Source organism: Xiphophorus hellerii, chromosome 18 (assembly GCF_003331165.1).
Source record: "Xiphophorus hellerii strain 12219 chromosome 18, Xiphophorus_hellerii-4.1, whole genome shotgun sequence".
Taxonomy (NCBI): Eukaryota; Metazoa; Chordata; class Actinopteri; order Cyprinodontiformes; family Poeciliidae; genus Xiphophorus; species Xiphophorus hellerii.
The window spans coordinates 27,478,239-27,498,466 of record NC_045689.1 but is presented as its reverse complement, the minus strand read 5'-3'; the positions used below and the strand labels follow the sequence as shown (position 1 = coordinate 27,498,466).

Sequence of the window (20,228 nt, the reverse complement as noted above, 5' to 3'; positions counted from 1 at the left end):
GCTCTCTGTCTGATCCCCAGTTAAAAACACAATTTTATTCAAATGTACACGAGCTCAGATTTAAAAGAAAAATGCTGCCTCTAAAATAAAACCAGCATTTAGCCTCTTTCAAAAAGAATGTTCCTCATACGAAAAGAAAACTGAGGCAAGGTCTCTGGACGAGACTTCTTCCTGTAAGGCACCAGTGCTAACAATTGCTAACTCTCTTTGAGGAATTCCTATCTGCAAATGTTAGCACTCAGGTAGCGCAACACATAACTGTACTACAAATTAAACTCATGGTTTTTGTTTTATTGTTCTGAACTTCCATATCTTTAATTGTCCTAGATGGGTAGCAGATCCAAGGAGGAAAATCCATCTCTATTTCAACATTATAATACATAGTTAGAGTCTCTGCCTGAGAAAACAGAAATGCATCTCTTTGCTAAGATAAAGGCAGAATAAGTGTTTCACATTTTTTTAATATAAAAGAATAACCATGAATTCCACAGATGTGTCTCCTTTTTCTCTCTTTAAAAATGCATAACTCACCAAAAAAAAAGAAAAGGAAAGAAAGAGTTGCCTTCCCTGATGTAATCGCGTTCAACTCGGTGAAGTCGTTGCTGCATTTTTCATCATCACTTCCTGTCAAGCAAACACGAGTCGCATAATTTAGATCAGCATTGTGCACAATTTTCATTTTCGCCTTATGAACAACATAAAATGATTCTTGTATTGGTTGGTAACAAAATTCTAATTTGTGTTTAGAAGAAAGTCAAACGTATAATGTTCAAATGTCCAAATTCCACAGCACATCTACATGCTAAGGTTGTCAGAGTCAAGCTAGCATAACTGACCTCACTATTTTTTTTATTAAAACTGTTCTTGACCTGGGAAATGTGATACCCTTGGACATTATCTATTTCTCATAGTGTTCACAATCAGTAGCAAAGCACTGCGTCATTTTTTCTTTCGTATATCACGCATACATTTAAGATTTCGCGCGTTGACAACTTGACAGCTAAAACCAAAGATAGTCATCAAGCAGAACTTGCGCGTGTGGTGTCATGTTGTCCGTATGTTGTGAATGCATCCTTCTTACATGCAACAGTTTAATGTATTCCTGCTAAAGCAAGCTCCCAGAAGAAATCTCTGGTCAAAACAAACTAATTTATTATTCTAAATAGTGAATGGTTTCACAGCGTCATGAACCCAGTCCTTCACAGTGGCTCTTTGTCCTCCAGACTCAAAATGAAGTCAAACTCCTCTATGGAAAAAAAAAAAAAGCAATTAGAACCAGGTTGGGACTGTGACATAAAACCACAGTGACTGGTTCGTACAGACCTGGAGTGAGAGGCTGAACGGAGAGCCGGGCCCTGGTGAACAGAGCCGCGTCCTTCAGAGGTCCTCCGTTGGCACGGTGCTGGAGGTGGTGTTCCTTCAACTCCCACAGAGGAACAAAACGCTTCATCATTCTCTGAAACTGAACATCCACCTGAGGAACCGGGAAACCAAAACTCAGCTCCGAAGAGGAATCTTTACTATTAACCAACCGCTGAACGGACCGTGTTCCTAACTTACCATGCTCCACTTGGGGTTGTCCGGCGTGCTGCTGGCATCGTAGTGAGAGTCTTTCTTGTCAAACTGAGTGTGGTCCACATAGGCTTCCTTCACGATCTGATCCAGGAAACAGAGCTGAGCGTCAAACCTACAGTACCTCCCAGAAGGACTCATATGTCATACCAACTTGATCATACACCATAATTGTGAAGTGGAGGAAAAATGATGCATGGGTTTTCCAAATTTGATAAATAAAAATCTAAAAACACTGCATTTTACAATTTAGGTGACTAATGGGCAGCACTGGATTTTGTTTAGGAGTATAAGCAGGGCTTATGCAGGCTTCACCAACTCAAATTTAAGACTTCTTAAGACCCTTTGAAGACCATTACGAATTAAATTTAAGACCCATATCACGAGAGATGTACAAAAAAAATGCAGGGCACCAAAACTGTGAAATTTCCAAGGTCTTTTTGTGGCTCTTGGTAGCAGCATTGTGCTCCTCACATAATGAAAATGGCATATGGCTTTCTAGCTAGCTGGCAAGCTAGCTAGGGATTCGAACGCCAGTTGCTGACGACTTGTTTGTTTACTTGCTAGCTAGAAAAGAGCTAGCAAGTAAACTATTTAGCTAGCTACGATATCTAGCAAGTATTAGCAGCGTATTACGGGTAACCTTGACTCATAGAATCAGTGAGTCAAGATGTCAAAGTTTTGCCTTAAAGAAAAGTCCTGGGAGGAAAATCCTACATATATATGAGATATATATGAGATTATACATATATACTACTGAGATTATATTTATATGAGATTAAATAGTCCCACCACAACACAATTTAAGATCTGTGATTTGTTTATTTAAGGACAACTAACATTTTCTTTAGTCAATTTCAGACATTGTAAGGCCTTCAACTTTCATAAATAAATTTAAGGCTGCTTAAGGAGGCGCTGATACCCCGCTAAGGGTGCTTTTCAGGTTTATATTTGTAAAAGATTCTCAAAACCATGCATAACTTTTGATTCCATTCATAATTATGCACTACTCTGTGTTGGTCTTAATAAAATACATAAAATTTTGTAATTATAGAAAGGAAAAAAAAAAATCACAGAACTGTTCCAGGGGTCTGAATACTTTTTTATTATTATTATTAATGCTTCAACAGGAGAAGAGTGACTCACTGTCATGACCCCTGCGATCCCCGGCTCCTTACAGTTGCTGTGGTAAAAGAAGGCCTGCTGCCCCACTTTCATCTGCCTCATGAAGTTACGAGCCTGAAGACACGAATTTCCTCTTTTCCTCATAGAGTTTTTTTGGGGTTTTTTCTTTTTACAAAATAAAAGCGGAGTTAAATTATCAACTCGACACACCTGGTAGTTGCGGACGCCGTCCCAGCAGCCGGTCTGATCGGGCAGAGCCTTCAGATCCTCGATGCCAAACTGAAAAAAAAAATAATAATAAATGATGCGTGGACGTGAAACGCTCAGGCAAGGACCATAATTCCTCTCGTTTCCTGAAGAAGGTGATCCTGTTTTCTGTACCTTCACGTCGACGCCGTTTTCAAAGCGGCTCTCGGGCTCAGACTTCATGAGCCAGCGGGCGAAAACAGGAGAGCCTGCAGATTCAGAAACCTTCCCGGTTTTTGCATCAGGAGCTGCAGCTTCCCTCTTCCCGCCAGCTGCAGAGGTTTTCTCGGCATCGACGATTTTGCCTGCAACGTTCAATTGCTCATTAGGAAATAAGAAAGCAATGAGAGTATTTAATAGGTCTCTTTTTCTAGTTGCTGTCAAACATAGTTTTTGACAAATATAGTGTTGACTAATGGGTTTACAAATGACGTAAGCATAAATAACTAAAGCCTTGTCATATATATTTTTTAATAAATAAAACATGCATATAACATTTAATAAAAAGTTTTATCCTGCAGGGAATTTAAATGCTTACCTGAATTTGCAGATGCTTTTCTCACTCTGGGCTTTTTCTTTGGGGGCATCCTTCACAGTCTGCAAAGATCCACTGGAGGATCTTGGGACTCTGTGTACTATTCAGTGCTTTTATCCCCTGCTTGAGATATATAGACTTTTATCAAACAAATTTTAGCGTCCAGGTAAATATAAAGACAAATGACGGGTATTTATTTGATTGCAAAAAAAAAAGAAGCAACAACCACAAACTGGGGGAAGGGTGGTTACCTGTAACGTTTATTTAAGTGTGGCGAAAGTAAAGGCAGTAGAAATCTATCATGGGACGAATACTTTATCACAGCACTGTAATATTAAACACTATTTTTTTTCATTTTTCTTTTTACAGTGTGCCCTCCTTAAAATATTAATCTTACAAGTTTATGCTGCGTAAAATTTCCAGGCTCGTTCAAAACGTTTAGAAGCTGTACCTGCTAACCACAACAACTAACATTTTAATTGTGGGATTAATAAAAAAAAAAGAAAACGCAGGAAGAAACATGTTTATTTTCCAGCTTTTGTATAATAAATAAATGTTTACGTAATACACGTGAAACACTGCGACCCAGGCCGTGAATTGAGAACTATGTGCTCCTAATGACATGCGTTAAGTTAAAAAAATAAATAAACTAAAAACCCAGCGTAATGTATGGATAAATAATGTAAAGCCTAATGTCATACCTTCCTGAGTCAGACAGGCCTTCAAATCCCGCGAAATGCCCACAGCGCGTGACGTCAACAAAATGTATTTTCTGACGCTAGCTATTTGGCTAATGTTGCATTCAGTGTTAAGCGAAAAACGGGGTTTTAAACTTTTACTTTCTTACAGCTTGCCTCATACAACAGCGTGTATAACCTATTCTACTGAGCTAATTAATACACTTTGTGTGACTCATTGACACATATGTGTTTTAAATGCTGTCTGTGTTTTGTGCAGTGTTTGCACAAAGTCTGGCGATTTTCTATAAATAAGATTCGGTTGTATATTTCTTGTGTTTATTTTTGCCACTTGAAAAACCTGGCCAGTATATCTGATTCCTATTACTATTGATGAAATGAGGCACACTATCGTCAGCCAGCAAAGCACTACTGACAGCTTAAAAAAATGAGAATAACTAATCCACTCGGAAAGATGACTTGGAGCCCAACTTTCCGAGGTATGTCAAATGCAACATAATCTTGTTGGCTGTTTAGTCCTTCTGGGACAAAATTTGTTTGCTTTTATTTCCGAGTATTTTATTATCATTATTATGATTTACAACAGTCCATCATAAAAAGTTACTTGACATTAAAATACAGGAAGCAGTAGTTTATGTAGTTTATCACAGTGTGGTATGGCATGGGAGGACTTAAGGAAAAATACATTACCCAGCAGCCAAACCATAGAGGTGCATGCGCTCGAAATGTTACTCGGGGAAGCAGCTGGAGTCGAGAAGTAGGAGTCGTTTCCTCCATTCAAACCAGCGACAGCGAGAGCATGACACGGAAGCAAGCTGAACGTGATCACTGATCAGAAATAAAACAAGAAAGTTTGCTCGAGAAATGTTTCATGAAGAAGTTCTAGAATAAAGCTCTGACATCCATTTAAAAAGAAAACTCCTCCCTTGTTATCCGATAACCTCAGCTGATTCCCCGGCTGACTGTCAAGGAGCGCACCCAGTGTTGTAACTGTGGAGGTAAACATGGCCGCCCTCGGACCTCTGTCAAGAATAACCCGGCTTGGATGCAACTTCTGTCGGAACCACCGTTTGATGTTTAACAGAAACTCTCAGAAACGAGGGATAGCTTCGTGTATTGACCGTAAGTTTATAAATCATGGCAGCTGTGATAGTTTATTTATACTGTAGCTCTTGGGGAAATAAAATCTGTAATGCTAGTATGTTAGCTAACAGGCTAACGCCACTTCTTCCCAACATTTAAGCCAATATTTAGTAACCAGTTCAATAAAAGAGAATGCATTTCGCACGCTGTCATCTCTCAGCTGGCTGTCATTGGTTAGTTTAGTCTCTGTGGGCCTCCAGTGGCGAAGCAGAAGAGGCTACACGCCCCTCTTTAAAGCCGCTCCCCCTCTGGAGTACCATCAGATTTAAAACACCACTTGCATAATTCGGCTTTTTGAGTTCAACAAACTCTCGTCAAGTCAGGTTTTATTTACAAAGCTATAGAAAACCACAACGGTGCTGGTGAAAAGTTTTAAGATATGTCTTAAAATATCTAAACCGAACTAATATTGCATTGTAAAATAAATGAACAGTTTTACAGTAAACATTATTTCTGACCCCTGTGTCTCTCCGTGGACAGCTTCATATGGACTCACAGACGAGCAGAAGGAGTTTCAGAAAGTGGCCTTTGACTTTGCAGCCAATGAAATGGCTCCACACATGGCAGAGTGGGACCAAAAGGTACAGTTGCAGCGTTTTCCTTGGTGTTCAGGTAGTTCACAACCTGGAAAACTACATGCTCTGTCTAGTGAGATCTATTATGTGTGCCAACATTGCACACAAAATAGATTCAGACCCTGGGCTATATTTAAATTGTTAAGTTAGTAGTAAATATTATTAGTACAAGTGGTGTGTTGTATAATCATTCCACTATGACAAAAGAGCAGTTTGAACTTACTGCCAATTAAAACCATTTCAACTGTTACGAAGACAATTGTTTTATAAAAAAAAATTGGCATGCCATCTAAAATAAGCTTATCTTTATATTTCCACCATGGCATATGATACAGTTTTCTTTAAAATCCTGAGAATATGAACGTTTTTTGGATTTCTTTGTTGTTTTTTTTGCTTGGAATAGTTAAATTAGTAATAAGTTGCATTCCTGGATCTGTTTTCAACTTTATAAAATATCGCAGCATCTGCCTTCTGAAAGTGTTTTCTGTCCCCACCTCCCCCCGCAGGAAGTCTTCCCAGTGGAGACGATGCGGAAAGCGGCCCAGTTAGGGTTCGGTGGGATCTACACTCGGCCGGAGGTCGGGGGGTCAGGCCTCTCTCGTCTGGACACGTCCATCATTTTTGAGGCCCTGTCCACAGGATGTGTTAGCACCACAGCTTACATTAGCATCCACAAGTATGGCCGTATCAAATATCTGACATTATTGTTTTGTAACTAGTTAAATGTTCTACAGATTTATATTTATATATGCATTTATGTACATAAAAAGTAAAACTCAGTCGTTTGAACTTATATGGATGAACTTGCTCATCTTGCAGCATGTGTGCCTGGATGATTGACACCTTTGGGAATGACGAGCAGAGGGAGAGCTTCTGTCCTGACCTCTGCTCCATGGAAAAGTTTGCATCCTACTGTCTGACTGAACCAGGTCAGCCTCCATGCACCACGTCGAGAATGACAAAGATATTAGGGAAATTGTGTGGATAAAGTTTGTGAACGAACCCTGAATTGTTTGCGCCGGACGTTCAGGACCTTAGAGAATAAAACTGAGACATGTTATTTCAGGCAGTGGCAGCGACGCCGCTTCACTCCTCACATCCGCTCAGCGGAACGGGGACCATTATGTGTTAAATGGCTCCAAGGTAAGTAACATTTTCAGCATTTTGTCACATTATACCCAGAGACTTAAATGCATTTTATTAGGATTTTATTTAATAGGCCGTCACAAAAAAGTAGTGAGTAACTTAGATGTGGAAGGAAAAGGATAAATAGGATAAAATATAATCCTTTATTGGTTTTATTTCCTTTTTATTTATTGTTTTTGGTTGTTGTTGTTGTTGTTGTGTTTCATTTTGGATATTTAAAAAATCTTCCAGTTCCAGTGTTGAGTGTTCTGTACAAAACTGAACTTTATTGGTCTTTCAGAGGGCAAACTTGCATTATTATGCCGTTGCTAACATATTGGTTGAAAATGGTCTCGAAACAACAATATTATCGTTTATCGCAATAATTCCCGGGACAATTTATAGTCCAGCAAATTTGCTATGACAGGCCGACATATTCGCCACGTATCATCTTTAAACTTCATGATTATTTGCTCCTTTGTGTTCGTCTATCACATCAACTGACTAACTGCTGGGATTTTAAGTTGTGGTTGTAATGTGATAAAATATCAGCGTAAAAGCTCAGATCAGAGCAGCCTTGCAAAGTGATTTTTGTCGTTTGTAAGGCTTTGGTGCGACTGAAACTCTTTTTTTTTTCACTCTCTCTCTCTCAGGCGTTTATCAGTGGGGGAGGAGACACCGACGTGTATGTTGTGATGTGCAGAACGGGAGGCAAGGGGGCTAAAGGAATCTCATGTTTGGTGGTGGAGAAGGGAACACCAGGCCTCAGTTTTGGCAAGAAGGAGAAAAAGGTAGAGTGCTGTTTGACTTGAAATGTACTGAATGTTGCAGTGCTCCAGTCAGCCGCTAGATGGCAGATTTGACCCGGCCGGTCTGACTGCGCTCCTCTCCAGGTAGGCTGGAACTCTCAGCCAACCAGGGCCGTGATATTCGAGGACTGTGCCGTCCCGGCGACCAACCGGCTGGGCGAGGAAGGACAGGGCTTCAACATCGCGATGAAGGGCCTGAATGGAGGCAGGATTAATGTCGGTGAGGAGGAAGTCACACCAGTTTAGGATATCCAAATGTTTAGCTAAAAGAAAAAGTGGAATACGGTGCAAAATGCAATACAACGATCAGAGAGTAGAGTCAGAATTTGTTAGTGTGCATATATCTGCTGAAATAGAATAAATAAAAGAAAATGCAACTATTTTATTCCATTATTTTTAGTGCATTTAAAGGAAAAAACCCTCATCACATTCAATTCAGTTTAGTCATGTAGCATCAATTCACAACAATTGTCATTTGAAGGCACTTTACAGAAAATGAGACACCCCAATAAATCAATTGATAAATGAGAATGAGCATAATTTGCTGTTTTTTCTCTCCCTTTTTTTTCTACCAAAAACTGGATGACAAAAGTCTTCAGTCTGGTGCTTTGGTCTCAACTAGCCGTTGCTTTGAGAATCATTTTATTTATAGACACTTCATAATTCATTTTATTTCTTGCTTCTGTTGTTTTTGTTACTTTATCTTGGAAAATTAAAATGTCTTCCAGTTCCAGTGTTAAATAGAGAATGTGCTTCATTGTATTACTTGAAAATGGTCTCAAAACAACAATATCATCGTTTATCGCAATACATTTCTGGGACAATTTATCATCCAGCAAAATGTGCTCATATGACAGGCCTACACATTAAGTCAAAATCAAAATCAAATTTTATTTGTATAGCACATTTCAGCAGCAAGGCATTTCAAAGTGCTTACATCATATCAAACACAGAAACACAATGCAACATAGAATCAACAATCAAAATACGACATTAAGTCAAGTTCCATCAATAAATTTGTAATTGATTGAGAATTAATAGCTTTTGTTTTTTTTATTTTGATTTAAAAACAAAGTAACATTGTGACATTCTAAATGTATCTGCAGCTTTAAAGCTGGTACAGATGCAGAAGTGTTTCCTCGTCAGCCCAGAAGGAGGATAATGCAGGCAGGTTTTTGCATCAATAATGTGCATATTGTAGTGAAGTCATGAGGTGTCGAAAGCATGAGTAATGGCTTGTTTTCTCTGGATTAGCATATACTTGATTTTGTAGATGTAAAAAAAAAAAAAAAAGAAAAATTCAGGATTAGTGACAAAAATCTTTAGTCAGTGAAGCTGTTTTCTATTTTATGTTTTTTTTTTTTTTTTACTCTGTGTTCTCCATCTTCAGCTTCCTGTTCTCTGGGAGCAGCGCACGCCTCCGTGCTGCTTGCGAAGGATCACCTGTTGGTGCGGAAGCAGTTTGGCGAAACGCTCGCCAACAACCAAGTAAGCAGCTTCGGTTTTCGCACTCGCGCAGGAACCCCGAAAATAACAGTAAGATGCAACTTTTGTTGTTTTTTTTGTGTGTTTTTCTATGTGTCTGTTTCTCCACCGCTCGTGTAGTTTCTGCAGTTCAAACTGGCAGAAATGGCCACCAAGCTGGTGGCGTCTCGCCTGCTGGTGCGCGAGGCCGCCACGGCGCTGCAGGAGAACCGAGCCGACGCCGTTTCGCTCTGCTCCATGGCCAAGCTTTTCGTTACGGACGAGTGCTTCAACGTGAGTCGGACTGAAATAATTCCCACGGCACGGTGCTGCCACCACCATGTTTTAAAGTTGGGATGGGGTCTTTAGGGTGATTTTCCATTTATTCACAGAGCAGCTGTGTTTATATTGAGATCAAGTCACACAAAGACCGACTGTTTGCTAATTTTATTTACAGCTATCCAAGGTAAGGGGGTTTGAATACAAGTCCATGGTGGGATTTTTGTTAGAAAAATAATAAATGCCATGATGATAAATTTTGCTGGGCGATAAATTGTCCCTGTAATTATCACAATAAGCGATAATATTGTCGTTTTGAGACTATTTTCAAGTAAAAACATTGATATTGGAATAATAATGCATGTTTTCCCTCTCGAAGACCACCAAACTTAAATTTTGTACATAACATTTATTTTGGATATTTAGATATATCCAATATAAAAACAAGACAACCAAACATGATAAATGGAAAGAATAAATAAAATGAATTATAATGTCTCTGTAAACAAAATTGCCCTTCAGAAAATATTCATTATTACAATGGAAATGAATGGGCTCATTTGAATTTATAATCGGATTGATTAATTGCTTATCGTGACATGTTTAATCATGTACAAGTTTTGTGTTTGTCTCCTAAAAAATAAAATCTCAGTAAAAAAAAAACTGGTAGTAAAATAACTAAAGGCTAAGAGAAACTTTTGAGTGGAAACTCACTAGAAAATGGTAATGCTGGGTTTCTGCTGGCGGCTAAACAACTTTTTTCATTATAGAAACCTTTCTACATCTGGGTCAGTAGGACCTTTTAAAAAAACAAACACAAACTCCTCTTATTTGAGTTAAACAGCTTTTATTTTGTGGGACAACAGACAAAAAGCAAATTTAATATCAGAAGTGGATTCTGAATCCCTTCCTGGTGTTGGTAAACCTCTTACTCCGAAACTCTCCCATCGACGGATGAAACTGATTGGTCATCATTCACAACCGGGATTATCCCACCGGTTTAGTTTGCAAATGCGTCCCAAAAAGTTTTCTCCAAACTATTCTCACGTCTTCTTATTCCGCAGGTCTGCAACCAGGCGCTCCAGATGCACGGTGGCTACGGTTACCTAAAGGATTACGCAGTGCAGCAGTTTGTGCGGGACATCCGAGTCCATCAGATTCTTGAGGGTGGGTTCCTGTTCTCCTTTTGCTTCCGCAGCAGCTCTCCGTTTGATTTATGGGCCAACATCTTTTATTGTCTCCTGCAGGAACCAACGAGGTGATGAGGATGATTATTTCTCGAAACCTACTCACAGAGTCGTGATAAATCTGTTCCTCCCCCGTCCAGACGAACGGTGGACCGCGTAGTTGTGGTCTTGATTTATTGCGACGGTGTGGCCGGTCCTGATCACACTTCTTCCAGTTTTGACAGAAATTATCAGAGAGGTTGGTGTAAATGAGATGTTATTTTTGAGGTAAGGCGTCAGATTATTTGCTGAGTTAGGAGCTGTGACAGGGCTCTTAAAGTGGAAATCAAGATTATCCTCTAGTGCAAAGTGCAGCGCCTTATCAGTAACTGCACAGGTTTTCATGTATAAAAGTCTACAATCATAGCTCATTAAAACTAAAATATTGGCCACATAAATGTTTTTCTGATTTATCTGCCTAAGTAAAAAAACAAAAAAAAACACAAAACTGGTCTTCTGCTCAGATTTTGCAAAGTAATAGACAGATATAATGGTAGTTTAAGGTCAAGATTTCATTTCCAGAACACTCCTCTTACACTGCAAAAACACAAAGTCCTACCAAGTAGTTTTGTCTTGCAAATATCTTCGTACAATTAAAATAAGGCAAAACTAACTTACAAGTAACTTTTCTTCAAAGAGCTTCTTCTAAGTCAACAATCCCTTAAAATTGATAAGAACAAGTTCTAGTTTCACTGGGAGATTATTTCACTTATAACAAGATAGAAGTAAAAAAATCCACCAGTCTTACTGGTACTTTAAAAAAAAAAAAATCAAAGTTAACAAATTCTTCACTTAAAACAAGTTACAATAACTTGCAGAGAAGTTACTTGTAAGTTAGTTTTGTCTCACTTTAGGTGTGTTAAGATATTTGCACTTAAAAACTAAATAAAAGTGCTTGGTAAGATTTTTTAATTTTGCAGTGTACAGGATTTTTTTTTTTCTGTACTAAAATGCTAAAGTTACCATAATATCTCAATTCTATACAAACAACCCATCTTTACCTCTTGAAATGCTCAACAGAAACATATTTAAGCCCAGGAGACCCAGAGAGAGAGAAACATGTTAAACGATTGTTTTGCAGGTGTACAACGTTTTCATCTTTTTATATCAGATGTAACGGTACACACACTTTACAAAACGTCCACTTCTGTCTCATCACTTCATTGAAGACTGCTTTTTACAAAAAGTCTTGAGACCCACCAAATCCACCTCTGTGACCTCCTGGATGAGTCGATTAACTTTGGCAGGCAGAGTAGTTTGGTTATGCTGGACACTCCTCTGCTTCGTCCTCCATTTGTGGACGAGACGGCTCACTGAAATGTTTTGTAACTCTTTCCAGACTGATAGGTGTAGGTGAATTTGTTTTTCATTGTAATAGAACTTCTTTAGGTTGAAGAATGCCTTTGGGTATTTTTGTATTGTTTTCGGCCTAGTTCATATCGTCAGTTTCTGGCAGTACTCATGCCTGAGCGTTGGAAATGAAATTGAACTCAGATTTCCAAAATGCAGCGGACCACAGTGGATGATTTAAAAATAAGGCAGAAATGACTTTATCATGTAGAGCGTGGTTGGTTTGGAGGCGTTTGTCTCTGCTATATTTCTCTGATATTAAAATTAGTACAGTATGATATAAAACATTTGACAAATACACCAAAACAAAAGAACTTTATAAGTCGGTAAATATTTCTTTACGCGCTGAAAATCATGACTTAATGCTTTTTTTTTTTTTTTTTACAATGTCAAGCTGAGGTTTGGGCTGAGAAAAGCAAACTATAAACAGCCCAGATGGTAGATAGAAGTTTAAGGCTAATTAAACTGAGGGATAAAGGTTTGAAGACAACATCACTGTCACAGTTTATGAGCTTAGAATGCAAAGTTACATTCACTAGTTACTGAAAAAATGTAAATTTTATGCTACTACAAATAGCTTTATAAAATTAGATGTCTTTAAAATGTTAGTTTGTAAAGAGTCAAACGTTGGTGTCAGTAACACATTTTTGTTCCAAGTGGCCTTCCATGTCCCGTCTGATGTTGTAAGTGCATTTTGAGTGTGTTTTTATCCAGATTTCTAGTCTGGGGTCAGCGGAAAGGTTGTGTTTGCACTCCATAATAAAACATCTAATCTTCCTCAAAACAAATATATTGTGCCTGATTCACACTTTGGTCATTTTTTTTTTGTATTGTTCAAAATATAAAACTCACATTAGTGGTCAAACAATCCAGAATATTTTATTTAAAAACAAAAAAATAAACGTGAGAAATGACAACGACATTCAAAATAACATGTGAAACCTTTTAAAGCTGCAGTAGGTAACTTTCATTAAGAAACTGTTTTTACATATTTGTTAAAATTGCCACTGTGTCATGACAGTATGTATGGTCATAATTCTTGCTCAGAAGAATTATGATTAAGATAATTGTGGAAAAAAAAAATTGCACTTCTCGGACTCCTCCCTGTGGTTTCACTGCTTGGTCAGAAACAACCAATCAGAGCCAGGAGGATGGTGTTAGCATCTTAGCACAGCTGCTAACCCACAACAGTCTGCCGTAAATGCTAAGGCTAGTTAGCATAGCCACAGATGACGGTGAATAAACAGCTTTCCTGTACCGGTAAGTAGTTTCGGCACATTTAGCAGCAAGTACATTAGCCTGATTGACAGCTTTCTAGTAACTCTGATTGGTTGTTTCTGACCGGGATTGCTCGCATTAACTATTTGTTTTTGGGTTTTTAAAAAAATTTTTTTACAGATAAATGGTTATGTATAATACTGTTATGACAAGGTGACAGTTTTAACAAATATATATATATATATATAAAACAATATACCTTTTAATAAATAAAAGTTACATATTGCAGCTTTCACAGCATCAGCCACATTATTTCCAGCATTTGCAAGAAAACCAGAACCGACTGAACCCGCCGAGCTGTTTTCTTTGTTAAAACCCAAACGGCCTAAACTTCTGCGGTGGCTGATGAAAAATCAAGCACCGTAATTATAAACCATCAACGTTACACTCAACACTTAGTTTACGTTCAAGCTACCGTAACAGGTAAAGTACTCTTTAAAAATGAACGCTCAGTACCACACCATGGAATCACTCTGATATTTCTGCAACGGCTTAACACATTTTAATCAAACACAACGTGAGCAAGTCGAGGAAAGTAAAATACTTGCACCTGAACTTTGAGTTTTTCTTTCCTTTTTTTTTGCTCAGAACTAACGCCTGGTAAACTGAAGACTAATCCCTACACAGGCAGGGAGAACGGGACATAAATATGTCCATTATAAGGTTATTATACAAAGCTTAGAAATGTAGTCAAAACATTTTAATTTTCCATTAGCTGCAAAACCCTTTAGGATACTTTTCAGTGTTTTTATATCGAGACAAAATGCTAACCAGCCTATCTCAACGGTTGGATTCCATTACGAGGCGTGTAAAAATAAATATATATTTCTCTGTATTGAGCGTGAATGCCGCATCCGGAACAAATGCTATAGAGAGACGAGGAACGCTGCACTGAGTTTGATTCCTCCAACAACCTGAAGGTAACGTTTTTGCAAATAAAGTCCCTCGTCGGACATTTTCTCCTCGGATGAGGAAATGTTCTGCACCCCGAGGCGTTCTCTCCATCTGTCCTCTGCCGGCTACACCAGGGAGCCCGCTTGGCTCTGGGCGGGCACCATGACGGCGACGGCCCCCATGCGCGTCAGAGTGGAGGAGCTGATGTGCGGCGACGCGGCGACCGGGCCAGGAACCTGAGGCTGAGGACCCTCAGTTCTTTTCAGCAGGGTGCCAACCACGGGGCCCCTGGCGATCTGCGGGGGCCCTCCGTTCGCGCTGGGCGGCCTCTTGTGTTTGCGCACAGGGGTCCCGCCTCCCATGTTGTAACCGGGGAGCCCCTGCAGGCTGCAGGCCGTCCCGGGTCGCAGCTGGTAGGCGTTGATCACCGAGCCTGTGTCCGATGCCGAAATGGGGGAGTACGGGTACGGGAATTTGGGCTGGTGGAGGTCCTGCGAGCGGGGGCTGGTGGCTATGGAGGACAGGGTGCCGTTTTTTGACACGATGTCTGAGCCGGTGTTGCTCTTGGCCCACGACACTCGCTTTGGCGCCTGAGCGTCCTCCCTGTGTTAGAGAAAGACAGGAAAACATTCAAGAGGCAGAGTTGTTTTTTTGTTTTTTTTTTGCGTTCCTGCAGTTCTTAACGGGTTCTGAGCCAGCAAGCCCCGCACCCACCTGCTCTCACAGAGAGAGGAACCAGATTTTTTTTTCACAGATTATTTGTCTCGTGTTATACTGTCAGGACTAACCCTAACCCAACTAGATAGTCTTAAAAAATGCAAACATTTTAGAAACACTTGGAAAAAAAAGAAGCAATTCTTAGCCTGGTGGGGGCACAAATAAAGCCTGGTGGCCCGCCAGGCTTATAATACACTGAGGGAAACCTTCCTATTACTGTTTTGCTGCCTTGTTGTATGAGAATGAACAAAAATACATCCAACATACAGTCTCCCTTTAGGCTATACCTACAGTTTATGATTCTATTGAACAAATCTGCGACAATTTTGATTCCCTAGTGTAGATAACAAAGCGATCATAGTCAAACCCTCACTTGATCTCGTTGGCCATCTCCTCCTCCGTGTCCTGCCTCCTCTTCAGGATGAATATGAGGATGAGCACCATGGCGACCAGCCCCACCACGGACCCCAGAGTCGCTGCAGCGATCATTCCACCGTTGGAAGCTGTAAAACAAAAACAAAAACCACAAGCAGCATTAGAGTCAGCGTCGCAGCTGTGGTGTGTGATGGGAGTACCAGCAGATTCTCTGAGGGGGGAGGAAGAGCGAGGGTACGTACGGGTGATGACCTCCAGGTTAATGGAGCAGCTGTCGGAGCCGGCCGTGTTGCTGGCTCGGCAGATGTACTTCCCCGACATGCCTTTGGTGAGGTTGCTCAGCCTGAGGGTGCCGTGTCTCTCATCTGCAACACAACCGCATGGTTAAGAGACGGACACATATTCAGGAACATTTACTGTGAACGTTAAGACAAGTCAGGGGACTTTGGAGGAGAACAGTGAGTGAAGACCACACAAGCTAATTTGTGGCTGTAGCAAACACAGTCAGCTTTTTGTAAACAGTATTTACTTTCAGTACAAGTACAGCTTCTCTAAATCCAAAGATGTTTGTGATGAGCCGGTGTTATCTATTTTTCAGACATATAGTGCCATTTTATAGCACAATCAAGTAACTATGTTACCTTTAGTTGTTATGGCTCTATATATGAAACATAACTTAGAAGAAATTCGACTGTGCAGTTTGACACTGAGATTGGATCTCTGTCTCTTTAAGAAGCTCCTGCTCTTTCCGACACTTCCTGCAGCACGTCATCACGATGTTTGTCGTTATGCAGTTTCCAACCGTTCTTAGGAACGCTGGATCGAGAAGTAGTTTGCATTTTATGCGCAGAAGATACGCAGTTCCACCAGGCGTTTGCTAATAGCAGCTGCCACTAGTCTGGGGGAACCAGGGTTAGGATTTAATTTGTGAGAGCAACGGTTTCCACGGGAGACTCAAGGATTCTTCAAACATGCATGAAAGAATCAAAGCAACACTCCAGGTGTGTTTTTGATGAGGGAATAACAGCGTAACATGATATAAAGCTCAAAGAAGTCAATTTCACATAACAATCTTATTTTTTAAGGAACATTTTAAAAAAGAAGTCAACTCTGTAGGAGCTGCAGAGGTCGACAGTCATACGGCAACACAAAGGAACGTTTCAGGATTCTTTAACAATAATCTTAAAAGTGTGGCATGCATTTGCATTCGCCATCTCTTCCTGTTACCCTCCTACATAAAATTGAGTCCAATCATCAAACACCATATCTGCACGTCTTCTAAAACTTTTTGCTGAGCATTATAAATTGTTTCCCCTGTTGCTCGTTAGGGACGTACACTTTGCATATTGCTAATATATATTTAGTAAATAAAAAGGACTCCCAACTGTCCAATCCAATGCTCACAGTGGCTGCATGTGTTTAGTGACTGATGAGGAGTTGTGTTATGATGAAGAAAGGGGACAGTAAAATTTGGCTAAATCATACTCAATATTCTCATAGCAAATTTCAGCAATATTACAAATAATTTCATTTTTGCCTGACATCGTGCAGCCCAGCCAATGACAGTAGCTGTCATTATTAAAGAATTTGTCCCGTTTTTTTTCCGCGTTTGCATTTACATCAGATCAGCGGCAGGCTTATTGGTCGGCAACTCCGGGCATTTTAATAATTTCTCACACAGAAGTCACGACACATCGCTGAGTATGTTTGCATCTGTTACATAATCTGTTCCTCTTTGCACATCTGGTTTTAAAATTGTAAGCTACAAACACGGGCTGCAGGAAAAAAAAAAACAAAAACAAACAAGCCTCACGAGGGACTTTCCACTTCAAATCCCCTGAAATCCAATCTTGCTCGTCGTACTGCAGCATGCCTTCATCCAATATGTGTGTTTTTTTTTTTTTTGTAGCAACATGAAAGAGATGACACGTGTTATTGAGTAAAAATTGCCCCTGAAGCCCGTTCATAACTGCTTGCAGTTCTAGATTTTCTTTTACGTTCCCTCGCACTAACGTTGCAAATGCACCCTTGTCTGTTTTGTGTATGCAGTCACAGATGTGTCAACTTAAAACTGCACTTATGTGCAGTTTTAAGTTGCACATACTTAAAATGTGTTTATAGGTTCTTCAATTTTGGTGCAAAATTATTATTATTTTTTTTTCTTCTCTGGAAAAAAATGCTTTAAAGTAGTTTAATAATTTTCTTTTCTTTTCTTTTTTTTACTTGCAGATGACGTTTAAAGTCAGGAGAAAAAGAAAATGTATTTTTTTAAAATGGGTTTTCAAAAACAAAGAAATCCCTATTGCCTTTCAGGTCTGCACTCTAACAATAAACAAAACTAGCAAATTAGAAACTGCACTTGCAGCTTTTGATATCAGATTATAGCTCAACATAACAATCTTAAAATGACATAAAAGTGTTCTTCGTCTAAGCCAAAGACCCTCCCTTTCAGTGTCTCATTCACGGAGCGAACGGATAATCTTTTCACTGTTTCCTGCCTCTCTTGTCAAGGACATGACAAAATCCAAGTGAATCCCAAATAGGAACAGCTGTGCATGCGTCCCCCTGCATCAGCCTCGGTCGGATTATCTCATGCCTCCATCTTGAAAATCAGCTGCGAAGAAATGAACCCGATGATGCCAGATTAGCGATACGTCAGCTGACTCAGAGCCTGGAGCGAGTTCAAGACGATGCACGCTGGGGGGGCATCTGCTTCACATTGAGACGAGAATCCCCGCCATCACTGCGATTCACCACGACAGTTAATGGCAGTGAGTGCACTTCCTGTGTAACTCTTAATATACCTGGAAACAACTGGGGCACACCAGTGGGGTTTATCCAGCACAACACGAAAACACATGATGGATTTTCATGTTTGCTAATTTGCGGCTTAATCCTTTCCAGTGTTTGGGGATTGTGGGATTTTTCAATTCTGCAACTTATGGGAGAAGCATAATTTTGGTGGATTATATCAGGTGACAAAATCAAGATGTCTTTGGAGAAGAGAGAAAGATTTTTTTAAAACGGCGATAAGCAGTTCAGGTCCAGCTGGAGCAAATCAGTCCCAAACAGTGGCCAGTCCACCTCCATGCTGAACTGTATGTGTACGGCTCTTCTCCAGGAATGCCGCATTTCTCTTTTTTCTTTTCATTTTTTTCCTAAGTGAACAATGGCTTTCTTCTGCACAATCGGATAAAATCTGCACAATTTAGGGATTTTGGAGACTTCTTTAATCGTCTTAAGGTCTGCTGTTGGGGGCGAAGTTGCTTGAACAACCAGACCTGGGCCTGTTGGCAGCTGTTTGGAATGGCTTTTCTCAAACCTGGGCCTTGATTAATCGATTTATTTCACACCTGATATTGCCCTGTGTCAAACAAACCAACCCCTTTGGGAAAACCTGTTCCCCCTCCTCGCCTGCGGTGGCACTGCAACAGTAACTACTGTAGGAAGTGACACAAACACCTCTGAAGAAGACAGAAAGCGCAACCTGCTTCTTCATGAAATGTAAAAAAAAAAAGAAGTGCCGTCAGATTTTTGTGGTTGAAGGTTTTCTCTTTTGTCTTCTGTAAGAGACAACTAACCATTTTTCCCACTAGACTCCTGCGTTTTGTTTAGGTTGTATTTACCCAGAATGCCCTGTGCTATATTTCGCTTCCTGCTTTTGGAGTGGTCCCAGGCATTCACAATTGCATTAAAACCGCACCACAGTTCACACTAATCTAACAGAGACCTTGGTTTTAGGCGGACCAGAGTTAACTCTTTTGGTCTGCAAATGAACCTGACTTTCTAGAAAGGAACTAGAGTTTAGTAAAAACGGACTAAACGGGCCTGGTGTGAATGCGCCCTACCAGTCATGTACTTACGGTGTCCAGCCCATATGGGCTTTAAGACACTCCACATCCAAAACACACAAAACAAGACGGCCGCATACAAATCACATGCTCCACAGAAATACCGTTACATTTTTAAATTCACTTATTCTCTTCTTTCCCAAGCTTTGCGGACAAAAGCAGAACATGGAAAAAATGTCCTATCATACATCCAACTTCAGGTAGTCAAAATACATCTGCACTGCTTCTATTTATACATATAAAGACCATTTTAACTGAGAATACAGAGGACAGTAAAGGAGTACAAGAAATCACTCACACATATGTTCAACAACAACGAAACAAACAGTGTGCAGACAGTTTTAAGTGTTAATAGTGAACCTGAACTGGCCTGTCACGGCTCAAAAGCTAACATGTCAGGACAACAATATAAGAGACAGACTTTGAGGCAACTTATTGATGGCACGCTGTGTCAGATTGGGAAGAAATGGAGCTTGTAATGCAACTGGATCCACACAACACTGACTGAAGAGTGAGGTAACGGTCACTAGAGCACATGCAGCTCAAATCAAACTGAGAATCTTTTGGATTCTGCCAGTATTTGAGTATTTTGTGTGAAAATACAAATATGATATACACTCTACATGTAAATATGCTCTACTTGAATAGATGACAGCAAAAGCAACAGAAACTAACAAGACATGCATGGTGTAAAGATTTAAAGGACTATTGTCACCCTTTTTAAGCAAATAAGAATAACTGCACATCTTCAAATTTGGTCAAGTCAATTGAGAAAAAAAAAATCAATGCCCTAATTTTTTGATTTTATGGGTTGTTCCTTCCCTTTAAATCTTTTTCTGACGTTCCAACAAATGGCAGGTACAGGCGAGAAACTACAACTCCTCAGAATGGTGAGGATTATTTTTTATTTATTTACTTTTTAGGTGGACGGTGGGAGGGAGAATGTATGATTGAAAAGCCTTACCC

At 39.9% G+C, this 20,228-nt stretch overlaps 3 protein-coding genes across 4 annotated transcripts in view; 1 reads left to right on the top strand and 2 right to left on the bottom strand.

Moving 5' to 3' along the window:
- Positions 1 to 276: 276 nt before the first annotated feature.
- Positions 277 to 4,303, bottom strand: thyn1 (thymocyte nuclear protein 1). 2 transcript variants are annotated; one of them, XM_032546239.1, is made up of 8 exons: positions 4,180 to 4,303; positions 3,482 to 3,598; positions 3,079 to 3,248; positions 2,908 to 2,976; positions 2,719 to 2,811; positions 1,561 to 1,656; positions 1,324 to 1,474; positions 277 to 1,246 (listed from the first exon to the last, which is right to left on the bottom strand). In XM_032546239.1, the coding sequence occupies exons 2-8, from the start codon at positions 3,528 to 3,530 to the stop codon at positions 1,200 to 1,202; spliced, it is 675 nt and encodes a 224-aa protein (XP_032402130.1). In that variant the 5' UTR covers positions 3,531 to 3,598; positions 4,180 to 4,303; the 3' UTR covers positions 277 to 1,199. The 2 variants fall into 2 exon arrangements, with proteins under 2 accessions (XP_032402130.1, XP_032402129.1); XM_032546238.1 differs by having other exon boundaries at positions 3,482 to 3,601; positions 4,180 to 4,296.
- Positions 4,304 to 4,979: 676 nt separating this feature from the next.
- acad8 (acyl-CoA dehydrogenase family, member 8) lies at positions 4,980 to 12,935 on the top strand. The gene is made up of 11 exons (XM_032546236.1): positions 4,980 to 5,298; positions 5,800 to 5,900; positions 6,401 to 6,570; positions 6,714 to 6,823; positions 6,961 to 7,037; positions 7,673 to 7,810; positions 7,913 to 8,048; positions 9,219 to 9,316; positions 9,434 to 9,586; positions 10,636 to 10,738; positions 10,819 to 12,935. Exons 1-11 carry the CDS (start codon positions 5,181 to 5,183, stop codon positions 10,872 to 10,874), a joined length of 1,260 nt encoding a protein of 419 aa, XP_032402127.1. The 5' UTR covers positions 4,980 to 5,180; the 3' UTR covers positions 10,875 to 12,935.
- Positions 12,936 to 13,537: 602 nt separating this feature from the next.
- Positions 13,538 to 20,228, bottom strand: part of esamb (endothelial cell adhesion molecule b) — a 63,727-nt gene continuing 57,036 nt past the window's right edge. Inside the window, exons 5-7 of the mRNA XM_032546235.1 lie at positions 15,654 to 15,776; positions 15,410 to 15,539; positions 13,538 to 14,922 (exon numbers count right to left, since the gene is read on the bottom strand). Coding sequence (XP_032402126.1) covers positions 14,445 to 14,922; positions 15,410 to 15,539; positions 15,654 to 15,776 — 731 coding nt within the window. The 3' untranslated portion in view covers positions 13,538 to 14,444. The remainder of the gene's footprint in view (positions 14,923 to 15,409; positions 15,540 to 15,653; positions 15,777 to 20,228) is intronic.